This window comes from Balaenoptera borealis (genome assembly GCF_965194805.1).
Source record: "Balaenoptera borealis genome assembly, chromosome: 7".
Classification (NCBI taxonomy): Eukaryota; Metazoa; Chordata; class Mammalia; order Artiodactyla; family Balaenopteridae; genus Balaenoptera; species Balaenoptera borealis.
The window spans coordinates 102,797,375-102,823,792 of record NC_138864.1 but is presented as its reverse complement, the minus strand read 5'-3'; the positions used below and the strand labels follow the sequence as shown (position 1 = coordinate 102,823,792).

Genomic DNA, 26,418 nt, shown 5'->3' with positions numbered 1-26,418 from the left:
GGAGAGAAAATTGGGCTGAAAGTTCATCTATCTTAAAAGCTACACTCACAGTTTGTGTGAGGTCTTTGGCTGCATATATGACTTAAGTAAAACAAACAGAATAAAACTTCTATATGTAAGTTTTAACCTAGGGTTATGAAATCATCTACTAGTGATGAATTTACTCTTGAATTTAGAAACTCACACCACTCTTACCAACTTTCCATTAATTGTGGTCATAGAGTCAAGAATAAACCAGATGGCTAAATCTATAGGGGTCACCTACTTTTGGCAGATTTGTAACTCCCTTATTCCTTAAAAAATTATTTTTAATTGTGTGAAAAAAACACATAAAATTTACTATCTTAGGTATTTCTGAGTATATTCATGTTGTTGTGCCTCCCTTATATCTTTTATAAAACCTGCTATTGTGCCTTAAAAAGAAAACACTTTTTCCTCTTAAGATTTTTAACGATGAGGCCAGCAGCAGAAATGTCTACAATTGTACTTCTACACGTATGAGCAAATGACTCCATTTTAAACAGTTTCTCTGATTTCCCAACCTGTTCACCCCCATTGTGTCAGTAACCTTCACAAGAGACCAGCTGTAAGGGAACACAATCAAAGTTGGGGAGCGGGAAGTAGTTGCTGACATTGCACTTTAACCCCTTCCCTCCTTACTTTGTCCCTTGAAAGACAAGTAATAAATGAGATAATCAAAATTCAGCCTGTACAAATGAAGAATCTGAGTGGATGACTACTCAGAGGAAGAATTATGCTCCTATCTAATGGACCACTATTCTGGAATTCTTTAAAGAACATAATTAGCAAAGAAATGTCTCTCTTAGAGATAAGAGGAAATCTCCTTATCTTTGTCAAGGGGTATCTTTCTTACCTTAGAAAGAAAAAATAAAGGTTGGTCTCTGTAGCCTAACCTTGTATAGACGAACACAGGCAGAGCATAATCATGGGATGTCATGGTGGAGATCCTCATGGATTCATGCACCCGAAATTGCGAGAAACGCAAAATGTTTTCACTGTCTCCAAGAGATTTCCTGACACCGATAGAAGGATATAAAGCAGCACTGCTGTTCCAGAGCCAAGAGAGCTCATTGTTCCTCAAAACTTCTTCTTCTGGGCATGACCCAGTATAGTTTGGGGCATAAACATTATAATTGTGGCAATCAGGATATAAATAGTAACCCCAAAGGCCCTTGGGTCTGCTCTTAATTCCCAGTTCGATGGTTTCCTTCATGAAAGCTTTTGCACATTCTTCAAAGGTTGCTTTGGCTAAATATTCAATATCAGCAGCTGATACATTCTCTTGCATCTCAGAAATAAGTTTTCTTGATTTCTGTCTGTAGACGTCTTTTGTGTTCCAATTCCTGGCCCACTGGGGTCGCCAATATTCCCAGTCTATAACAGCAAGTCCACTGAAATCTTCAGAAGGGATGTAATAATTAATATCTTGGTCAGCTTTTTCCAGATGTACCTGCAAACTTATGTTCTGGGGGAGACCCCCATTAATGGGAACTCCCTGGGATGTATACCATGGATAGTATCCCAATCTGTTGACATAAAATATAGTGACATTTTGCCCCCTGGCCCTGGCCAGTGGACTTCCAATCACCTGAAACATTTTCAAATTTAGTTTTAAATTATATTTTATCAAGCACTGATCTGTTGGAGCATTCCAGGCAGCTATAAAAGGTTTCCTTTGATAAACTGGAAGTTGGGCAGGTTTTAGAGAAGAGATAGACTTCAGAATGAAAAGTATGAGCAGCCATGATGTGAGATGTATTGGTTGAACAACACAAAACCTTAGTTGTCCTTCAGATAACGGTTTCATGATAAGATAAAAATCTTCTCTCCTGCTTTAATGCACTCTGGAAGACCTGAGGAGAGATTTAATTTTCTGTTAGTGATAATTTTGAGGAAAAAGACTCAAATGTTGGCTGGATATATAGTTGTTATCTATTTACATCTTTAAGTACATTTTATTTAAAGGTCTTAAAGATCCCTATAAATAAATTGAGATAGAAGTGAGTGCGGTGACCTAACTTCTATTCAGGGGGAAGCAATGCAACTCAACAAACATTCATGGAGCATCAGATGCTGTGTCCAGAATACAAAATGAATAAGATGTGGTCCTTGCCCTCAAAAAAGCTCATGATCAAATAAAGATGTAAAATAGTATTCACTACCATTTTGGAAAACTCATCAAATCCCAGGCTCTGTGCTTACTTCCTGAATAAATATTTATCTCATTTAATTTTGTAATACCTTTTTATTATTTCATTCAATAAGCCAAATGTCTGGTTGCTTTCCCAGGCTTCCTTGCCGCTAGGGTACTGGTATGTGACCATGGCCAGGACAATTAGATGCAGCCCACTCTAGACTTTGAATTGAGATCTTGCGAATCAAAGTGGCTAAAAGGTGGTGGTGCCAGTCATAACAGAAATTCCAGAAATTCCGGGAGTGGCAGTGCCTGTCAGGGCGCCCACAATCTGGTAGCCATGGTGTTGATGTGAAGTGGCAGCTTTGTCCTCACGGAACAGCACTCTTCTGCGCAGGTCAGAGAGGTTTTGTTTTGGTTGCTTACAACCAGGAACTCTAACTGACAGAGATGCTTTCCATGCAATCTGTGGCTCGTGAGTATTTCCTCCAGCAACGGTGATCACTGTGGGCAGCACGTTGTATGTAATTATCATTTTTAACCACCAGGTGTCACCAGGCAAACCTTACAGCATTTCTCAGGCCTAGGACACAGAGGTAAACAAAAATTATAAGTAATCTGTAAAACTTTATTCAACGACATTAAGAAGTCCTAAGTTATACCTAAAATATCAGTTTGGGATATACACAAAATACCAGTTTTTAAGGCTATGGAGGTAGATATTTTCCTCATCCATTCACAGAATAAATATCTGTATCCTTCCACAATGCAAAGATGAGTAAGATTACTTAGTAACATGAAATATACTGAACGTATAAATTATGGTTTGAAGAGAACAGTATTTTCAAGGGAGTATAATTTTATGAGTACAATAAGAATTGTGGTCCTCAAAACTGCCTCTTATCTTTGAATGTTTTTATCATATTCTGCCTCAGGGTAAGAAAAATGGATGTGCATAAGGTGTTCATTCATAGAAAAACATTTTTTCTTTGAATTTAAAATTCAGTTTATGTTAGAGAAGGCTACGTATGTATACAAAAAAAATCTATTCTCCCAGAACACTTCCTGCTTTGGGTTTTATTCAAAACATAGTTTTCCACTGATTATTGTTTCCCTTTTCGTCAGCCTCCTCATCACTGCCACAGAAAGTCCTCGTTCATTTACTACAAAGTTACCAAGTGGTTCTTTTCTCCTATCCTGGAACATTGTTATTCTCCTTTCTCCAGTAAATGGTAGGCGCACTTTCCACGGCAGGCGGCAGGCAGAGCTCCTGATAAAATGCGCGGGTACACAACGAGTACAGGCAAAATAAACAAGGAAAATCCAGTGCCTGTGTCTTCTGTTTGCTGTATGCCTTGGGTTTCTGCTTCCCACGCAGGTTTGTCACGGCACTGGTGCCCCCTCTGTCACTCTCCTAGTTAAGCATGACTTGCTGGGAGGAGAGTCCCTCGCTCGGCACCTCCCAGACAATCTTTTCAGTCCCCTGCTCCCGCTGTGCTATCATTAGCTGTGTGCTTCTCCCACCCTCTAAGGTTCCTTCACCAGGGAACCTCCCCAGGCCTGCCATTGGCTTCAGAATCCCTCTAAACCCCTTTCCCTCATTCTACCCAGGCCATCAAAATCCCCACTGCCAAGCTCTACCTGTATCTTGACTAGTTGTCACAGCATAACAATCTGTGAATTATCCACACTTAACCATGAATCACCAGTAGCACTTTCCTTGTCTTTTTCCCCTCCCCACTCTCATAATCTTTCCAGGAAGTTTTGCTTTTTTAAACAAATCTCGAATTAGTGGGATTTTAGGAAGAATTGGCAGGATATTGGGGGTGGGGATGGTGAGGAGTTCAATCTGGATTTTTCCCCTAAATTTTATCACCCAGTTTTCTCTTCTTAGGTTTGTTCTGAGAACATATGTGAAGGACTAGTTCCCTTCCTCCAACTGGGAAACTTCCATGAAGACATTTTGAAGGGCCCTGGATAAAAGATTCCCAGCAAAGTGACACATCCGTGAAAGCCAGATGGTAAAGGGAAGCAGCTTTCTCCTCAGAACCTCCCCTGGTGGAAGCAAGAGCCACAGTGAGGAAGGCTTGGCCACCACTGCTTGGACCTTGGCTTCACAGTTCTGGACTTCTTCACCCACTGAGCAGAGAACGTGACACCAACAACAGGAAGTTGGGGACTGCCTTCCATCAAGCAGGCCTCAGACCTCACCGCAGTACAGCTACCCCTCCTGATGGTGAAGGATGGTGAGGAAGACAAGGGGTCCCCTTGGGGGAGGAGGCCCTTCATGTACAGATATAAGAGTCTGCAGAGAAGTCTCTGTCCCCTGCTTATTCCTATTTCCCCTCTCACTCCTTCCTCCCCAAAGTTTACTTGCTTGTGATGCATTAAAAAAAATCACCCCCCCACCCCGATTTCAGAAGCTGACAGCACTCACAGCCAGGCCATGTTATTCTCCTATTAGACATAAACAATCTCACAGAATGCCAACCTCAAGTTTATTCTCAGACTATAATAACATGAGATAAAACAAGGCCACTTTTTCATTGTGTCTGAGCAGAAATAAAACGAAGATCACTGTGCTACCCACAGAACACCAAGCATCCCTCTCTTGCTAAATGACTGACTTCTGTTCTTTACCCAACATAGAAATGCCCCTGCTTTCTGACCACATCCAATCTGGAGAAAATCCCTGTTTTCTCAGACCCTCTGCCAAATCACCCAACTAAACCTAAATTCTGTAACAGGTTCTTTCTGACACCATCTTACGGGAACACCTCACAGCTCCCTGTGGTGTGTGTCTTCCTTTGTTGCAACATGTCATTACCCAACTCATGGAACTGCAGGTGTGTTCCTGGTGGTCTTTGGGGAATTGGCACCTGGGTGATAGCAAAGGTATTGAGCACCTTCTACACATCAGGCTCCCATTCCAAGTACTAGGAATACAGTAGTGAGCAAAACAGACGTAAACACCTGCCCTCACAGAGCTTAAATCTTTTCAGGGGAGACAGACAATAAACAAGGTGAGTAAAATATACAGTACATTGGATGGTGGTAACAACAAAGAAAAGAATTAAGCAAGGATTCATTTTAGATGGGAAGGCCTCAGTAACCTGAAAAGAAGTGACCTGAGAAGAAGATAAAGAGTAAGGCTGGAGGATGTCTGGGGAAGCATGGGAGGAAAGCAGGTGCAAAGGCCCTGTGGCAGGCACATGCCTGCCATGTTTAAGGAACTTCAAAGAAGCCAGTTACTAAGTAAAAGGGACAGAGAGGTAAGAGAGAGGGTCTTGTAGGGCCTTGTTGGAGCTATGGCTTTCACTCTAAGTGAGATGGGAAGGAGTTAAGAGAGTTTGGAGAGAAGAATGACACTGTCTGATTTGGGCTTAACTGGATTCCTTAGGCTGCTATGTTGAGGCAAGACTGAAAGTGAAAGGGCACAAGAAAGAAGCAGCAGGAAGCCTGTAAGGAGGCTCTTGTCATAATCCAGGACAGAGATGACAGTGGCACGATCCAGTTATTTAGAAGAACTTCACAATATTTTTAATAATCACCAACACAGAAAAATAATAAGATTATAAATCTATAAATTAATCCTACTAGTTTTGTTTTAATTTTGATTGCAACTCTAAACTTCTGTTATATACAATGTAGTTTTTTTTTTCATGCAGCATGGTGATTCATACTAATCTTTAAGATTAGAGGGAATACTTTGGGGAATATTCCCCAAAAACATACATGTTCATCTCTTAATATTAATGTATTAGTGGAAGGAATTAATTTTCCAAGTCTACAACTCTTCTGTTTCTTTTTTTTCGTGATATTGGGATTTGTTTTCAAAACCTTTAAGACTCCAAGTGTCTTGCCCTAAATCCACAAGAGTTTAAAAAGGTATCCTGAAGGTCATTATCCCCATTTTTATTGGAAATTTAAAAACGCAATGTTGTATTTCCAAACCTTTAAGGAAAGTACTGACTGAAGTGATATTTTGTTGCCAATAATAAATATATATGCATAAATATTTATCAGAATGGAAAATAGAGCAGAGCTGCTGAGTTCAACTCAACTCTGTAGAAATAATTGTTAACCTTCTTTCTCATAAAAGCTTATTAGAGAAAAGGCCAATAATAGGCTTCCATTTTTTTATCTGAAGAATGTTATTACCTTAGTCTGACTGTTAATCAATGTCTTATCCTGATGGTTCTTAAGTTCTTCTCTCATGAAATATCAATATTGTAAAAGCTGGCCCTAAGTGTTCCAGCAGAAGAAAAAATATATTTTAATGGATAGAGTTTTTCCCATACACTTTTCTTAAAAACTTGATGCCTATTGGTTTACAATATAATATACTATATGATAAGATTTGTGTAAGTTCCACAATTCATCATTAGGTACTAAATTTTGTTATAACTCTATTTCACGTCATAATCAAAGAACACCGATGTCCCTCCATCTGAACAAATTTTAGAACTACTGGACTATCTTGTTTGTACAAAACGGCTTCCCTTCCTAAAAATGAGCTTAAGTTTTGTAAGTATAGAAAAATGACTATTTCAGCGTTGCTTGTGCTAATGGGAAATTCACTCTTCAGTGTGAAAGGCCACATTTTTTATGAAGCAAGAGCATTTTAAAACCTGAAAGAGAATATAATTGTCTTTACATAAGCGTATATACTTAGTCTTTGTCAGAAAGTATTACTTCTCCTTTAGGACTTGAAATTTCTTGCAGCCAAGATCAACAGCTTCTAGGAAAAGCACACAAAGTCTTAGAACCACATTTTGAATAAAATGTTCCCTCTGTCAAACCATTTTTAACTAAGCTCCTTAAAATAACATTAGGTTGATTTGAATCCTCAGTTTTCTACTTGAAGTTTTTGAACTGTAAAACCATCTAGTGGTCTGTGAAATGTTACTAAGGTTTTTTTTCAATGTCCATAGTCAAGATTATAACTTAAAACACCCTCTACTCCCATAATATGACCCAAGCCATTGATCAGAAGAGCTGGGATACCAGGCAGGGTAAGCAGACAGAAACTAGGAAGCTGGGGGTGGGTGGTGGTGAGGCCGAACCTCAGGCTTAAGGACTACAAGGATATTTAAATAGGAGAGTTTGATCTGGGTTCTCTAGATACCAGATCTGAATGTCAGGGTACAGACTGGAGTGGCAGGGCAGGCACTTGAGAGGAAAAACGTTGTGGCCAGGTCACATTGTTTTCTCTTAAGTAAGCATGGCTTAATTTCAATTTCTGCCTTTGTCCTGACAGGAATGGCTTGGAATCTAGCGTTGGCCTGGTTTTGTTAACAGCACCCATTCCTCTGTACAAGCATTCATATTTTAGCAAGGTAGGAAATTTGAGCAAGGTGAAATGTGCAAGCACTGGCTCCAAACTCCCTGTAATGAAGAAAGAATAAAGAATGATGGTGCATTCCTGGTGGAAACAGAAGGCTGAAAATTTTTATCTAAATGACAAATGCACAAAACCTTTCACCTGGAAATTCTGCTTCTGTGTTATTCATTGCAGCATTGCCTATCATTTCCAAGTTGGAAACAAATGTCTGTCATTAAGGGACTGGAGAAATAAAGCATGGCTTTCCACACAATGGAATACTATGCGGCTGTAACAAAGAATGAGGTTGCCTCTCCATGTTGATATGGATATTCACCAGATATCATAATTATTCTTTAAGGTATATATTTGTTTTATGTATATGTCTGTACATATACTTAAAATTCTTAAAAAGCTAGATATGTATAGAATGCTGCCATTATTTTTCTGAGAAAGTGATATATATATATATAAAAGTATGTGTATATATGTAATATATATGTGTAAATATGTGATCTGTGCACTAAGGAATATCTCTGGAAAAATACTTGATTGCATTACTTGCCTACAGGAAGAGGAACTTGTGGCTGAGGGAGAGAAACGGCAGGGTTAGGATGAGATTTGGGGGGGAGGAAACTTCTGTTGGGATTTTGTATTATGTTGATGTAGCAGCTATCCAAAACCATTACTCAAATTTTAAAAAAATGTATAAAGTTCTTTGGAAAAGAAAGAAGATGTACATTGATTCTGACTATAAGAAATCTGGCATGGCTTCCTAAACAAGGTAACATCTGAGTTGATTTTATTACAAAGATCATTTTTTTATAAAGTTATTTGAGAAAATGGTATGCTTTTCTGCAACATGGCAAGAAAAAGACCTTTTCAGGAAATAAGAGGGGTTTTATTTTTTGTAGTTGAAGTAAACACCATCAGCCAGAGCTTTAAGTTACCACTCTATGCTGACACGTGGATATTAAGAACTAATTATAGGTTGTTTAATTATCTATGGTAAAGGAAAACTAACAGTGGTTAATGGTTTAGGAGATGTTCAGTAGGAACACAGAAGATAGGCCTAAAGAAATTGATTAGTGTTATTATGCACCACAAAAGACAGTGCACAATACTACTACATTACTTATTACAAGTGGAAAAATATGCTGTAGGGTAATAGACTTTCTCTGATTGTAAACAATGCAAAGCTCTAGCTATAACAATAAAAGCATTTGGAGGGATTTGATATGAAAAAGATGCTTTGATCATTCTTTTTATTTCCTTGCCTATACATTAATTTTGGTGATTTATCCAACTAATGTAAAATAACTCAGGAAGTTGCATTTTACCCATTCAACTTCAGATCATTTTTTCTTGTGTTTTCTTAACCACTTCAATTCCAGTGTATTTTATCCAATAGTACCTTTTTGATGGAAATTAACTTCTGACTTTTTAAAAAATTCTTCAATGTTTATTGCATTATTTTTATTTTTTATTCCTCCTCACACTTCCCTATTATAAACCCTTTGTCAAATCATATTTCTTTCTTTGAGTTCTATCCAACTACCCTGGTGTGTTTACAACACAAAATAAGGAGATCTCAGTGCAATATAACAGAAGCCAGTATGAAGCAGAGGTTACTGGAAAAAGCACACTGGAAAAAGTTTCATTGTCTCACCTATTCAATTTTTATTTATATTGTTTTAATTTGCCTTTATAGCGTATCACAATACTGTCTTTTGTGGGGGAGCAGCAAGGGTATGATGATAAATGATAGCATTTTATATATCCAAATATAGTACTGACGCCTATCCTCTATGAGCGGAAATCTCAGTTTATCAAAATTATACTTGTGAACTTAAATTCCACTTTTTAAATTTATGAATATGGGATGGAATCTTGCCCACCACCCCTTCCTCCACACCCCTCTGCAACTTTATAGCCCTCTGGCTGACATTTTCACAAAAGACAGATTTTCTAACCAAGATGGCAATCCCTCTGAATTGGATTGCTGTCTGGACATCTCACCACTATGGCCTCGCTTCCTGATACTCAATTGATTCATGCCTGAGTTTGCAGTGCCCTTTGGCATTACAACCAATGTTCCCTACCTAAAATATCCCTGTCAACCTTCAGTAAACTTGTTTATAAACTGTCAAACCCATTACAATTAAGCAATCTGAAAAGACTGTGGCACATAAAAAATTAAGAGCTGGCAAAATTATGTTTGCATGTATTTTTCTTCACTTTTCAGGTTTGGATCTTGTATGCTTAGCTACCTAGATATCTCATACCTCCTTCTAAGGCTCTAGGCTTCCACTTCAGGTACACCTGCTGGATGTATGATAAAGTTTTTGATGTTACAAGTGAATGTGCTGGTCAGCCTGAGCTCCACCAGGTTTTAATAGCAAATAGTATGTATTATCGTGTAACCAAGGAATTACGCTTTATTTTTTAAAAATTTTAATAAACTGTTGAAACACCAAATATAGTAGCTAACTAATCATTAATTTGTATGAATTTGAAAAAGATCATTACTTGATCTCTACTTTGGTTGCCCATTCACATGATATGAGAGGTGTGTTGCACTTGGATATTAGTAAAGAAAGTTGAGCTTCTGCATTAATTATATTAGCATATACTAACCATAAATGTGAAGTAAATGCTTTTTCATACAATGAATTTTTAGTTCCTTAAAAAGTTTACTCGTTCATGACCATTAATTCCACGCAGTTTAATTATACAAACCATATAACTTGAAAATATTTTGAAATAGATTTTGGTTTCCAAATGTAACCTTGACAGAATCTCTTAATACAATAAGAAAATTTGGAAATGTTCCAGTCATGGGTTCTGGGTTGGACTAAGGATGCAACAAGGTTGTTCTGGGATACCTCTGATAAAGGCAGAGCAATTCCAGCCTAGGATAATAGCCAATTCTTGAACCACCCAATATAATGCATCTAAGAAATAGTGTTCCTTGAAGAGTGGAATTTTTCTTTTTTCAAGTATACTTGATAAGAGGGAGCATGGGATTTATTCATTTGGATCTATTATGAACATTGGACCAATGCTTAGGTGAAAAGCTTCCTTCTGTGAAAAAGACAACTGGAGATTGTTCCTGTTAGAAATTCATAGCAACTGCAAGTCTATTATATGTAGAAAAAAATCAAGTATGTACTAACCTAAGGAGAACTAGATTTCAACAAACAAGTAATTATAGATGATGATGTAAATATAACTATAACTTTAATTACTGAATTTGCTAAAGATTTTCCCAAGAAAAAGTCAGGTTCCCGTAGAAGTTTATTGCTAAGAAAATATGGTACATATTATGATTCTCAAAAACATTATAAAGGACATGAACCCTGAATTTCTGCACATGAATTTTTTATAACTTGTTATTTTTAAAAATTTTCTTAACTTCACCATTTAACACCTTTTCAACTCTTTGCTCCTGACTCTACTTAAACATTAAGAATCTATGAATAAATACTTCAACAAGGAACCTTCTTTCTGTCATCAAACTGAATTCAAATTTACAGATAAGGCTGAAATAAATCATGTGACTAAACTCTCTTAAGTATATCTACAATATAAGTATTTATTAGTAATATGAATATCTTAATTAGTAATGGCTCTAGATTAAAGTTCGCTGTTCAGGAGCTGGCCATGAAGGAGTTAGAGATAATCAAGTTTCATTGCCTAAGCTACGTTATTCAACTCATAATTTTTCAAAATTTTCACTTTACCTTTGGTGTATGTAACCACCGAAGTAGACAGCTTTTTTCTCCATCTTTAGGCTATTTCTTGACTTCAAGATGTACTCTCTCCAATGGATTAAATGATTTAAGATTTGTCTTTCTCATATTGTTTTGGTACTTGTTCTTTCTTTTCTGGAAAATCTAAATCTATCTATCTTTATGTATATATATGTTTACATCCTCTTTCCAATTACTGATTTTCTTATTTGAAGTGCCTGTTGATTTTCATCTCTAAATATGCAGTCCCTTTATTAGTATTTGGAAAGAAAATTTAAAACATATTTTATGACCAAAAAAATAACCATCTTCTGAACCATTTTAAATGTCATATGTTTCTTAAAAACTGCAATACTTGTTCCAAATAACAGCCCTCTAATACTATCCAATACAGTAGGTATGATAACTATGTAACGTATCTTTTAAAATACACTTTATTAACGATCATGCAAAAATAAAATCTTTATCAAATAAAGAAATACACTTATATGTAAAGAAAACCATTTAGGTATATAAAGTTAGCTTGAGGGATTCTTCACAGCAATCAGTTATAAAAAATATTAAAATTGTGGCTGTCTCATAAAGCCATATGTTCTATGGCTTACCTACAGTTAGTTTACTAACCTGCTTCAAGGACTACCTTCTGATGTTATTGTATTAAGGATTAAGTATTAGGTTGTGATAACCCAACATACTGCAAAAAGCTACTTTTCAGAGAAATTGTTCATACAGAAGAGAAATGAAACAGGTCTCAAATAGATATTAATGTGAGAATCATCCTCAAATACAAATTTATAATAAAAAAATGAACTGGAATTTAAGTTATATCTGTCAGTGACAAATGTATTTTTTACAATGTTAGGTTCATAAAAGCAAGTTCACAGTTTGAAAGATACTGAATTTGGAAACTAAATAAAATAAGTTAGGCCAGAAAAGAAATCAGGGTATTCCAAGAAATGAAACAAAACTAGTTTTCTTCTAACAACTCCTCTGAGAAAGCATGTTTCTAAAAACAGTCCTTAAAAAATTTTCAAACAAAACAAAAAGTGTATTTTACCTTTGCTTTTGTTTGCTGCCCGTCCTTTAGTCACCTGATGCACAGCAGAGGTTCAGTGGCAAAAGGATGCCCTATGGCTGTTCAGAGAAACATGTCATTACAGAGGTGACTCAGTCCTCCAAGTTAAACTGGAGGCTGGCATTACATCTCTTTATAACCAAAGTCAGACTCTCTTAAAAGCACATTGGTATAAGTGACCATTGTTTCTGAAAATACCCAATTTAAATTCACTGACTTAAGAAGGAAGAAAGAAAACTTTGATTGAGACTTTAGTTGGAAAATAGAGGTAAAAATAACCGTATATTGGAAAGGTTTCCTAGGATGTGCGATCCTTGATGATAATGGAATTATTAACTCTTAGTGGGGTTTTAGTCATCATCCTGAGTAAATACATTAATCTACTAGAACCACTGGTTCAAGACGATAAATTGAGATCATGCATTTACTGTGTCATCTGCAGTACATGTCCTTAGAAAAAGTACAGTATAAAGCTGAAAACAAGAAGAGGTGACATGACTCAAAGATCGAAAATAGATTGAATTGAATCAGAAATTTTTAACAGTAGAAATTCACTTTAGAGGTATGAACTGTCCCTTCCACTGGAGAAAAAAACCTTAGGTGCAGAGACAACAGCTCCAAAAAACGCAAGTGCGTGGGGGAACCAATTATTTGAGCAATCAGTTAAAATATTGACTCCAGTATAGCAGAACCAGTCAGACCGTTCAACTTCCCAGAATATGGAGCACAACAGATAAGAGAGCCATGTGACCCCAGGACATTGAAATATAGAGAAAGACCTTCCCAGGTAGGGTTCAGAGTGTCTGTGGGACCCAATACAAGAGCAGTGCTGAACTGGGTATAGCTGGGTCTCCCCAGTGGGCACAGAGGGCATAAAAAGGCTGCTCAGCCCTCAAGGGAATTACACTCCTCTTCCAAGGTAATTTTTTCCTTACTTTGATGATTGTGAGGGTTCCTACCAACCTGCCTGTTTATTGCTCACATGCCCCAGATGGAATCTTACTTGTCAGCGTGCCTCAGCCCCTTTCACAGTCTACAGCCCATTCTCCCACTCAACATAACAGTCCTGTTGAGTAAATATACCCAAACAAAGGCAGGGGGTTGGCAGGGGTTAGGGGATCCCTGTGACGGTTTGCAATCACTCTGTTCCCTCATAAATATAAATGGATAGCCAAGGATCACATACACACACAAGAAAAGAATTCTTTGGAATTAAAAATATGAGAGTCAGAATATTGTGAAGACTAAACTAGCATTCCAGAAGAAAAAGTGGGCAAATCCATAATACAAAAAAGACAAAGGCTTAGAATACATGAAAGAAAAGCAACACTGAGTATAGATCTAGAAGTGCTAAGATCCATCTAATAGTAATTTCTTAAATGAACAGAGAGAATGAAAAATAATGAAAGAAAATTATCCTGAGCTGAAGATGAGAGTTTAAAATAGGAGAGAAAGCTAGAAGGCTTTGTAAAGAATATCTCCAATATACAAATAAACACAATGACATGAATTTACTAAGGACCAGAAAGTATGATTATGACATACTGCTACTGAGATGAAGACATACATTCTTTCTGATTTAAGAGTTAATTGTGTGGAACAATTACAAGACTGGAAAAAAAGCAAGTATTTCATCAAAAAATTTGTGTCCAATAAAGGGTAGTGTGATTTTTTTTTAACAATTAATGGGAGGTAAGAAACAACACTGCCCTAGACAACAGACAAAGTATCATTGTTAGGTAATTCGGGAGCGAGATGGGCACTCTCAGGGTTTCTAACAGGTATTACGTATCATCTTACAAGGTATGTTTCATTTACTAAAGTGGTTTGTAGTGTTTATAAGATATTTTGATTACAGTGTATCCTTTATTAATGTCTCTTGGAGAATTATCATAAACATAGTAATGGAGTTTAAATTTCAATCTTTTATTTAAGAAAAATAGAGATGTATGTGTTTGTCTTTGGATTAGACATAATGGATGAATTTTTATGAGACAGTTTAGTAAGCACTATGGCCTGGAAACCCAAAGTTATGCAAGTCAAAATAAATAACAAAAATTCAATGTTTTTCATAATCTGTTTTTAACTTGAGCAGATTTTTTTTAACAAGCCAAAAATTTTGAAGTATCTATTGTTAGAAATGTGGCATCCTTTGGCTTTAGTTTCTTTTGCTTGTTATTAAATTTAAGTGAAATAAAATATAATGTTTTTTATTTAGAAAAAGTTAAATGATTATTTGTGGGGAATAGAATTGGGGGGGTCCTATTTTCTTCTATGTCTTTTCCATATGTTTTCCCTTTTTCTTTCATCTACCTTAATCCTTCTTCTTATGCCTTGACTATTTTGGAGGCACTGTTAGTTTAAACAGTGGAAAGCAGTGATGTGTATGCCATCTTTTATATATTCACTGATTAGTGGGTAAAATTGGCTATACCTCTCAATATCTCTGTATCTTATTTTATCTTCAAAATGGTGATAATATGTATTAATATTTGCCTTTGCCTACCTTACTGGAATTCACTGCATATCGAAACTCATATAATAATCGTTGAAAAACTTACCATTGTAAGGATAGAAGGAGCTATTCTTTTTCACTTATCATGACTTAGCACCAACTTTTTAACAGTTGTAAAAACATTTCTTGCTTGGGCACAAGAATTGAATTACTGTAATTGCAGCCTTGGTGCAGCAGGATACCAACAAAATAGGGGAACTTACAAATAGCCCCCAATTTAGCTTACTATATTTCACTGCCTCTTTAAAGTTACTTCTCCTGAAAATGAGTAAATAGACAAACAAATGAAGTTTGAATCTGAGTGTGATCTACCTATCAACGTTCTATATGCCTGGATAAAGTACCAAGAAAAGTCTAATATTTGGAAAGTTTCAGGCAGGAAAACATCTTCCCTAAACTAAGGAGGGAAACAGTATTTGAGATAGTATAATCTCTTTTGAATCTTTATGAAAGAAAATTATCTGGATTACAGCTAGGTCAGATCAAGCCATCATATGAATTTTTCAAATGACTTGCCATGCATTCAAAACTCAAAGGAAATTGCTTAGATACAGTACACTTTAATAAACCAGCAGGTATCACATCAAAGAATTTCCTATATAAATTCCATCTTATGGCAGTCTAATAGGGCTTACCTTCTGATATTGATGATTGTCAAGTGAATTTCTAAGAGCCCTAGTGATACTTTGGATAAAATTGAGCCATACAGCATTCAGTATAGATTCCCTCTTGCCCCATGACTTGGTATCCTGGGGTCACTTGTATCATGTAGGAATTCCCAGTCATTGGAGCAGAAACAGCTATAACACAATGGTCGCCTTCTGTAGCTCCCATGTTATTGTACGTTCCATATCTCACATGACCTTATTACAAATTTCTCAATTTGCTATTAGCAGTCAGAGTCTCAAAACTATTGCAGCAACATCTAATCATAGTAGATGCTCTTGTTGCTTTCCAATTTAGGTGTATATTTATTTTTTAAAAAAATAATAAAATGTAGATACATCTTACTTGACCCATTTTCTTCCAGAAATTTCTCTTAAATTATTTTTTTAAAGTTACTTTCACTCAAACTCTTAGTTCAAATAGAGTCAATTAATGACCTGGCTCACTCTTCATCCTGCCTCAGCCACAGTGGCCTTCCTGAGGCCCTGAAACCCTCCAAACCTGCTCTGACTTAACGACTTTTGCATTTGCTCTTCCCTAATCCAAGAATGCTCTTCTCAGACACATTTGTGATCTGCTCCTCCGGCCTTCAGGTCCTCTCATTAGGGAGCCACATTTCACGACCTTAGATGTAATTTCCAGTGCTCTCCCACACTCCCTAATCCCTTTACCCTGCTTTGTTACCCTCCACTGCACTTAGCACCATTTGATATAAATGTATTTGTTTATTTATGACCGTTCATTTTCCCACAATAATTTAAGCTCCCCAAGGACAGAGACTTCGGTGCATTCACATCCTTATCCTTCGTGCCTCGCATGAAGCAAGCACCCAATAAATAATTGCTCTATCTAATGGCTCTATGGAGCAGTGAATACCCTTTATTTATTTATTTATTTTACTTTAAAGCCAACAGATATTTTAGAAGTAGATTGAAGTTAAAGAAAAAAAATCAGCATCTCCTACCCTTCAGTATTTCAAGGAAAAATTGACGTTGTCGTAAGGGGTAAAAAAAATCAACAGAATCACAGAGAAGGTCATGCTGAGAAAAACCGATAATTTAAAGTTAGCCATAGGAGCCTTATCCTTCCCTCTCAAGACATCCGAAGAATGTTGCTGGCAAGACTCTCCATGCCAGCCATGACAGCAGTGACACGCAAACCCATCCTTCGTGTCCTTTCTTGTCTTCAGTTTATTGGCTGGAGAAATGATAACTCTCAAGCTCTTACTTAGGACATATTTCTTACTGCGACTTTCAGGCATATGCAGATAGGAGGAGGATTCAGGTGCTTTTTGAACACATCTTCCAGTATTGTGACATAGACTTTGACTGCAGGGTTTGGCTGCAGTTGTCACGTTAACAGCATAATGGCCCAATGGCCCTTGAATAAATTTTTGCACAGACAAGCAGGTCTCCTGTAGGAAAAACAGAGATCTATTTAGATCACTTTCAAAATGTGATTCCATTATCCAGGTGGTATTTGTTAATACCTGACTTTTTATATCTGGTAAGGCTGGGAAGAAAGAGTGCTTCAGTGATTAACCATTTAAATGATAGACTAAGCCCTTATAAAGTCCCATAAGTGATGATCCATGCCTTTGATTAGGAATACACCAACGAACCAATTTCATACCATTTTCAGGGGGAGATGATTCCACATTTTTCCACTAGAGACTATCCTTAAAGAGATAGTTGTAGTAACACTTTACAAAGAAAATCATTAACGTGGGTTTTTTTTTTTTAATTTAAATTTAATTGTGAAACAATTTTGACACTGATACTCCATCTATGTTAATATCAGGTCAGATTTTTCTAAGACTGCCAAGTTATCCCATTCCTCTTCTTACCTCTGCAGAGATAACCGTCCTCTTGAAGTTGGGGGCGGGGCGTAGTCCTTGCATCCATGTTTTTATAACTTTACTACATATAAATGTAATTATGAACAATATGTAATATTATTTTCGGTTTTTATTTTTTTATACTTTTCTTTTTTCTTTAATTAATTAATTAATTTATTTTTGTCTGCGTTGGGTCTTCGCCACCGCGCGCGGGCTCCCCCGCGCTGTGACGAGCGGAGGCCACTGCTCACTGCGGTACGCGGGCCTCTCATTGCGGTGGCCTCTCTTGCTGCAGAGCACGGGCTCTAGGGCGCGCAGGCTTCAGTAGTTGTGACACGTGGGCCCAGTAGTTGTGGCTTGCGGTCTCTAGAGCGCAGGCTCAGTAGTTGTGGCGCACGGGCTTAGTTGCTCCGCAGCATGTGCGATCCTCCCAGACCAGGGATCGAACCTGTGTGCCCTGCATTGGCAGGCGGATTCCCAACCACTGCACCACCAGGGAAGTCCCAGTGTGTTTTTAAATTTTTATATAAATTTATATTATTGGGGATATTTTATTTTATACAACTTGCTTTTCAAACAACATTCTTGAGATTTTTTCCCCCCATGTTCATACATGTAGCCCTTTTTTAAAAAAAAATTTAGCTGTGATTCAGTTTCATAGTATAAATATATCATCCATTATTTATTCATCAGTTGGGTTGTAGGAGAGTCTATAAAAGATCATTATTTACAACCAAATGCCTGAGTCACTTGTACAGCATATAGAAAGTAAGGTTGTCTTCCCACAAGCCTACGGTTGGGTGCCATTGATGTGTCCACAATTTGGGGCTTTAACACTAGGACACATTTTCACCTATGGATGATCACACTGTGTGGCTAGGATGGGCTAGCCTAATTGAAATGACATCATCAGCTAACCCAGAATAATCTGGCTAGAATCTTCATCAGAGCCTGCCTTGATCCATAAAGGAAGGACCATGGGAAAATCCTAGTAGATTCAATAAACATAAAGTGTGTTTTCAACTAACGTGTCAGTTATTTTGCATAAAAAACTCCAATTAACTTAAAACAGTGGGATAGTTTCTCTGGGAGAAGAGGACCCAGAAATGTGAATCCATCTAATAAGGATTTAGGGGTTCAAATGCAAAGTCATAAGGCAGAATAAAGCACCTAATGGCAGGCAGTTGAACAAGGATCACTTGGGCAATTACAAGTTCTGAAAATCCTGTGGGTAATATTTTTGTTCAAGGCACATTCAGTCTAGGCCAGCCTCATACTAAATTTAGGAACAAATGCCATTTTTAGTCAGGGCAAGACTCCTTATCTGAGGCATCTGAGGAGGTTTCTAGGACAGATGGAAAAAAATAAAACCAGGAAACCATAGAATAAAAAAGAAAGGAAGAAAAAGAAAGAAAGTGGGGGGAGGGAAGGGGGAAGGAAGGAAGGAAGGGAAAGAGAGAGAGAGAAAGAAAGAAAGGAAGGAAGGAAGGAAGAAAGAAAGAAGGAAAGGGGGAGGGAGGAGGGAGAAAAGAAAAGACTGGGGGGAGACTGTAATCACAGAGAGCATAGAACACAGGTAAACCCAATCAAGTTCAACTGCGGCATCCCCTGTTCTGTCCCAGCCCTCTTCCTTGAAATTCCTTCTTCACTCATCTTCCAGGATGTCACACTCTCCTGGTTTTTTCCTATCTCACTGAATGCTCCTTCTTAATCTCCTTTACTAGCTCCTGCTCAACTTCCCTACGTCTTAACCCTGGAGTGCCCTAGGCTTAGTTCTTGGATCCTTTCTCTTCTCCAGCTATACTCTCTCTGGATAAACTCATCCCATCTCACTGCCTTAAATAGAACTCCCAAATGTGTATTTCCTAGGCTTTATCCCTGACTGACTGTACACCCACCTGCCTGTTTGACATCTCCACCTGGATGTCTCACAAACAGTTCAACCTTAACCTACTCCAATCTGATCTCCTGATCCTCTTCCCAACCTGCAGCTCTGACAGCCTTCCCCATCTCAGCATATGCCAGCTCCCTCTTTCCAATGCCTCAGGAGCAAAAGCTTGGAGGTGCAAGTTGTATGGGTGTTGGGAGGGTCCCTAACCAAATCTCAAGGGCCCCTCATGCAAGAAGGAACCAGACCCTACATGGCAGCCATGTGCGAAGGTCTTCAAGAGACAACAATAATTATAAATGTCACCAAATAAATAAAAATTACCTTGCCCAGCTGTCTCCTCTCCACCCTAGTCTCCTTACCCATCCTTGAAGCAAATGAGCAACGAAATTGATGGTACTCCTCTTCCCCATAACTGAGACCCAGGCTTGGGGTGTGGGGAGGAGAAGCAAGAAGTTTTAACCTGGATAATAAAAACCACCACCTATATGGCACTTACCATGTGCCAGGTACTGTTTTAAGTGCTTTACATGTATGAATAATGTAATTCTCATAACAGCCCTATGAGATAGATACTATTATTCACCTCATTTTACAGATAAAGAAATTGTAGAGATTTGCTCAAGGTCAAATGGCTAGTAGGTAACAAAAAGTGAACACTGGAACCCAAGCAATTCAACCCCAGGCCTCCTGCTCTTACTAACCCCACCACGCTGACTCGTGCAATGCCGAACGAGAAAGACGTGGCTGTTTTTATATTTTATGAGACTGGATGTTTTAATACCTGAAAATTGAACTATTTGTTAATACCTAGAAGTGAGGAAAAACTGTGGTTTCAGAATTTTCACTTAGGTAGTGTGACAGGCCACCAACTGAACATGTCCAAAGTCAGTTGTGGAAAAATAATAGAGTTATTCCATGTGAGCATTTCTATCAAGAGTAGATTGTTAATAAAAGTTTATATAAATATATTTTTCCTCCCATGAGCATTTCTATCATAGATAATCAGAAAATAAAGAATCACTTTTGGAGAATCCATCCTCCATGTGGATGACAAAATATTTATTTTTAAAGTTTAGTATTCTTTTTCTTTGCCACATATATATTACATCATTTAATCTACCAAAATTCTGGCAAAGTAGGTTTTATTTCAGTCCTTTTTTTTAGATGGAGAAATGAAGTCTCAGAGAGGTTAATTAACTTGTCCAAGATTACACCCCTAGAATTTAAAATTTGAATTTTCACTTAGGGTTGTCTGATTGGAAAACTTGTGCCCTTTCCACGTTACTACCAGCCACAGTGGCTGGTACAAAGTGCTCAATGTGAGTGCCTGTCCTCTTTGCGCTTTATTAAAGTCAAGTGAGTAGGTAATCTGCAACCGTTTGTCTCCAACCTGAAAAATTTAAAAAAAAAAAATCAATATCTAGAAGACCTCCAAGATGCTGACGGAGTAATCACTGCTTACCTTTGAATCAGAATATTCATATCCTTCCCACAATATTATTCCTGCCGTCCCCAATGCTGCACTCTCACCAATTGTATGTACTAAGTCCTCCTAGAAAAGAGAAGGATCACAAGTGGTTTGTGCCAACCATATTTAGTCATTGACAATTCAGTAAGTCTCAATCCATCAACTGTGGTAAAGAGCGCATTGCTAATGTTATCTTTGTGTCTAAAACAAACGACTATAGAGCAGAATTGGAAAGGGTAATTCTGCCTGGGATACTTACCTGATAAATATTTATGATGTTCCAGGCAATATTCTAGACACTAGGAATATAAAAATGAAATAGATTCCAGTTCCTGTTCTTGAGGGAGTACTTCAGTGTGATGATTGAGACACACATATATAATTACAGCATAACAAATTAAATTACATATTAGCACCAACAAGATATATATAGATTAGAGGAAGTGCTTAATGCTGCATGGAAGAGTCTGGGAAGACTTCCTTCAAGAGGTGAACTTTGTTATAAAGCAGAAGCTAACACACCATTGTAAGGCAATTATACTTCAATAAAGATGTTTAAAAAAAAAAAAAGAGGTGAAATTTTAGAAGGGTCTTTGGAAATTAGTATAAATTGATAAAATTGACTACAGAGAGCAGAGTTTTATATCCAGAAGGAAGAAAAATGGCAGAGGCTCATATGTACGAAAAAGCATGATCCATCCAGAGAAGTGCCAGTAACTCTTACGATAAAAAGCACAGGGGACTTGGGGAGAAGTAAAGGCATCTGAATCATTGTATATAAGTAGGATCCAAATACAAGTGTCTTTTATGCTATTTTATTTTATTACGCTATTTTAAAGTCCTAGTGTTTAACTACAAGAAAGTTTTAGTACTGGAAGGCCACACATTTGCAACTTTTTTTTAAAAATAAATTTACCTATTTTATTTTATTTATTTATTTTTGGCTGTGTTGGGTCTTCGTTGCCGCACCCAGGCTTTTTCTAGTTGCGGCGAGGGGGGGCTACTCTTCATTGTGGTAAGTGAGTTTCTCATTGTGGTGGCTTCTCTTGTTGTGGAGCACAGGCTCTAGGTGTGTGGGCTTCAGTAGCTGTGGTGCAGGGGTTCAGTAGTTGTGGCTTGTGGGCTCTAGAGCGCAGGCTCAGTAGTTGTGGCCCATTGGCTTAGTTGCTCCTCAGCATGTGGGATCTTCCTGGACCACGGATGGAACCCATGTCCCCTGCATTGGCAGGCGGATTCTTAACCACTGTGCCACCCGGGAAGTCCCCATTTGCAACTCTGATAGGTATTTTTGGCTGTCACAAAAAATCATAGTGGAGGGGGATGTCAAGATGGCAGGCAGGGACCCCCAAATAGGAGATGATGGAAACTGTTCAGTGAGAAATGATGAGGGCCTCAACAAAGGCAAGGTCAGTCCTTGTAAAGCAGAGGGGACAAACTGAACAGTTATTTGGAAATTAAGATGGGTAAGTTTCAGTTACCTACTGGGTAATGGAAAGAGAAGGGAGGCATCCAAGTGACTCTCAAGTTGGGTGACTAAGTAGATTATAATTCATCAAGATGAGAAACAGAGGAGGTTACATTCATGATTATAGACCAAGAGTAAAGAAGCAGGAAATAGGGAGAGATGAAAGACAGAGGGAATGACTGACGGACCATCTGCATTCTTTCCTCCCCTACAAGGAGTGGAGAATCAGAGATCCAGTAGAAGGGCAAAGTGGTCAAAAGCCAGAATGAGAAAGTGGCCATGCTACAGCAAAGCTCCTCTGCATTGTATGAAGTCTCTTCTAACACTAGTACTTGTGTTTCACAATTTGTCTAAGTAATGAAACAAGAAAGAAAATCATTCTTCCATTATACTAACTAGTATTGTGTTCATTAAATGAAAATCAAGTCTCTCAGTTAAATTGAGACACTGGAAAGAAAATATTCAGCAGAGTTGGTTTTAAGTGATTTCATAATTATAATATGAAGAACATAATGATATTATGATAACATAATAAATGTTATTTAGACAATAAATGAGAAAGATCCATACTGTTTGTTGATATGTGAAACATGGAAAGCAACAAGATAGTATTAAAACACTTCAATATACTATTACTCAGGTAATTCTAGAGTTTTAGTTTTCTGAAGTAGAGCTCATTTATTTAGCCCATAATTTACTTCCAAAATCAAAAAGTACCAAAAAATGGGAAAGTTATGAAAAAGACTTTCGTTAAAATATGGCTCATCTCATTCTCTCATTTTCTATCAAGACAAACTATCTGCATGGATTATTATTATTTTCTACTCAATATTATTAATAACATATTTTATCTGACACACTGTAGGAACTCAATATTTTTTGAATGAATAAATATAACCTAGTCTTTTTCCCAAAAGGATTTGAGAAAGTGACATGATTTGAGAGATCTGTTACTTGAGGAATAACTTATTGAGAAGACTTTGGTAGGCATGACTGATGTCTTCAAATACCTGGAGAACTGACTTTTGAAATAAGGATTTGATTTATTCTGTGTTGCACGAGAAGTGAGAATTAGAACTAGTAGTGGTATGAAGTCATCCAGAGGCAGAGTAGACTCAACATACTCAACATACTCAAGAACTTTCCAGGGATTAATACTGTCCCCATAGGGCAGTTTTCCTTCTGGAATAGGGAGAGCCCCATCAAAAAGTGCTAAAGCAGGTAAGAAAAGATCCATGTCTGAGTGAGAGGCGGGTTAGAGACCTCTGAGATCCTCTAACTTTTTGTCACGGTGCTATGTTTCTTTTCCTCCTAAACTTATTGAATGAACATTTCATTTTGAATAATACTGAGTAATCCTGAAAGGATGGAAACATCAAGTCTAATCAACAGTGTTTGGGTCAATAGATTTTATTGTAAAATATTTGAGGAAGAATTGATACTGCATTTAAATGTCCTTATCTCAAACGTAAGTGGTTTAAGAAGGTGATCTGTGTGTTATCTATCCAACAGCCCTGCTTCTCTTTTGGGTACTAGAATAACAGAATTGTGAGTTTACAGGTATGGATGGAGATTTAAGGGTTTTCTCATCTAGCCACACATCCAATGATTGAATCCCTATAATAATGTCTTAAGTGACAATCTAACTAAAGCTTGAACACTTCCAAGTGTCTACAAACTCATTATCTTCCAAAACAGCTCATTCCCACATCTTTGTCCTTCTTACCTTGTGTTAAGTCTAAGAACAATATCTATCTATTTATATAAACCACTTTTAGTGCCTTGACACTCACCACTAGATCACAATGTAGACTCACAAAGATAAAATCAACAGGATCTATATTTTTCAAGTAACCTAATTAAAACTTAAAAATGCAATATATTGAAAATATACTCGGTTAATAATTTACCCAAGCTCTACTTTGTATATTTTTGTTTTGGAAAATTGCTGCTACTCTTTCATATTAAGAGCTTCTTTAACATGAAATTTCTCCCTGGTCAAAATTAATCTATGTTACATGATTTAACTTAAGCTTAACAACTGTTCTGCAGGAAACCCTTTTAAATGCTAAGCTGGTAGGAATCATCATCTAAAAACTCTAAGTAAACATCTGTCAGTGACACTTTTTCAGAATTGGCTTGACAGTTGAAGGAATATATAGCTTTCATAATAGAATAGCGTTCTATTTTTAAGGGGAAATAAACATCCTAAAACATTTTTTCCCTAAACTTTATAGAGTTATTCTACTAAATTTCCATTTTTTATGTGTGACTTATTTCTTCTTACCTGTGACAAAGCTTCAATATTATGCAAATAAAATGGTCTGGAAAAAATAAAAACTGGTAAAACATAGTCATGTCTAGCCATTTCAGCAATTCTCATAGCTTCTCTAACTTGATAATGGACAAATTTCAAAGCTTTTAAACTTGACTTCAATATTTTATCCAAATATATGGAACTATAAAGTGCTCTGCTTTTTTCCCATAGCCACTGGAGTTGGTCATTGCAGAAAATTTCATCGCTTGGGCATTTACCTGTGTAGGTCTGTGGATTTATCCTATAATCCACATTTTAGTCTCATTTCTAAAGCCAGTGTGAGAGTAGCATTCATAATACTCCTTCCAGCAGTTTCAAATTCCTCTTGGGCAACTGTTTTCACTGTCATTTCTGACCAATCAGGATGGTGGTTTCTGGTAAAGGCTAAGGAGTAGTGTTTTTACATTATTTTATTGCCCCAGTTTCTGTCCCATTGTGGCTTCCAGATTTCCCAGTCAATGACAACAAGACCTTCTGACCTCCATCAAGGGACAACTTTTGCAGTGTCATCAGTGGTCTTCCTAAGGTGTTTGGAAAGGCTCATAATCTGTGGTATCCCTCCATTAAAGGATTTTCCCTCTGGAGAGAAATTAGGATAATGAATATCCTAATTCATTTGGATAAAGTATGGCAATTGTTGATCCACTCTGAGTCTCTAAAGGATTTGATATAATATTAAATAATTGAGGGTTCAGATCCACATTGAAGAAATGCTGACACTGCATTGTTGGGGCAGCCCAGAAAATGTTGAAAGGTCATTTCTTTTTAATTAATTAATTAATTTATTTATTTTTCTCTGTGTTTGGTCTTCATTGCTGCACGCAGGCTTTCTCTATTTGCGGCGAGCAGGGGCTACTCTTCGTTGCGGTGCGCAGGCTTCTTATTTCTGTGGCTTCTCTTGTTGCGGAGCACAGGCTCTAGGCGCGCGGGCTTCAGTAGTTGTGGCACGCGGGCTCAGTAGTTCTGGCTCGCGAGCTCTAGAGCACAGGCTCAGTAGTTGTGGCGTACGGGCCTAGCTGCTCCGCGGCATGTGGGATCTTCCCAGACCAGGGCTCAAACCCGTGTCCCCTGCATTGGCAGGCGGATTCTTAACCACTGCGCCACCAGGGAAGTCCGAAAGGTCATTTCGTGATCACTGGAGGCATTGCTGGCTTGAGGGCTGAATGAGTGAACCCTATCTAGAGCAGCAGCACTCCTAACCATGCCACCCATGGGTTACACATGGCTCATAGTTTTCACCATCACAGCAGTCTCCTTAAAAATAAGAAGAGGAAGATAAATTATATGTGACGGAGTTAAATGTTCCTTTAGTTTTATGTTACACAATGAATAGCAGATCAAGTAAACTCATGGTAGTGTTTAAGCTGAATTTATACCTTTATCTTAACAGGGAAGAAAAAATGAGGTTTTTTTTCTTTAAACTGGAAAAGTGAAAATAAATCCAGTGAATAAAAACCAAAGTAAAAATTTTCACCCAAATCTTGAGCTATGCAAACTCTCTCTGCTAGCTGTTCTGGTTTTAATTTCCTATAATTCTGACTACATTAACCATTTGGCATTTTATCAAAAATTAAACAGAACAAAAAGAAATATCAAATGGTACTAACAGTAAGTAATACCTGGCTTGTTATTTGAAATGCACTGGCCTCAAAAGTGTATTTGTTCATTTGTTGGTTTGTTTGATTTTTAAAACAAAGCAATTACCTTTGGAATTAGTACAGGCTAAAATAGAAAACAGGTAGAAATGGCACTTACCTGCTGTTGATTATGGATTTTGGTGCTATCTTCTCTTGGGTACATAAATAAACCTAAAAACCAACTAATAGTTTAAATCCATGGTTTTCCCATGAAGAAATTGGACTGTATTTTTACCAAGCAATTCCCAAATGAAACTTGACTAAGTCCCTTCTAAATAGACAGTTGAGCCAAAAACTGCCAAAGAATCTTCCCCAAC

General features: G+C 37.4%; 1 protein-coding gene and 1 pseudogene across 3 annotated transcripts in view; both read right to left on the bottom strand.

Moving 5' to 3' along the window:
• The window catches only part of HYAL4 (hyaluronidase 4), a 42,216-nt gene extending 25,782 nt beyond the window's left edge, over positions 1-16,434 (bottom strand). Inside the window, exons 1-2 of one of the 2 annotated variants that reach the window (XM_082400091.1) lie at positions 2,263-16,434; positions 875-1,874 (exon numbers count right to left, since the gene is read on the bottom strand). In XM_082400091.1, the coding sequence (XP_082256217.1) occupies positions 875-1,828 (954 nt within the window). In that variant the 5' untranslated portion in view covers positions 1,829-1,874; positions 2,263-16,434. Of the gene's footprint in view, positions 1-874 lie in introns of both variants that reach the window. The other variant, XM_082400092.1, reaches the window with a different exon arrangement.
• The window catches only part of LOC309632520 (hyaluronidase-3-like), a 63,899-nt pseudogene continuing 53,911 nt past the window's right edge, over positions 16,431-26,418 (bottom strand). Inside the window, exons 3-6 of the transcript XR_014249544.1 lie at positions 25,590-25,718; positions 24,435-25,225; positions 20,677-20,766; positions 16,431-16,900 (exon numbers count right to left, since the gene is read on the bottom strand). The product of XR_014249544.1 is annotated as a hyaluronidase-3-like (transcript). The remainder of the gene's footprint in view (positions 16,901-20,676; positions 20,767-24,434; positions 25,226-25,589; positions 25,719-26,418) is intronic.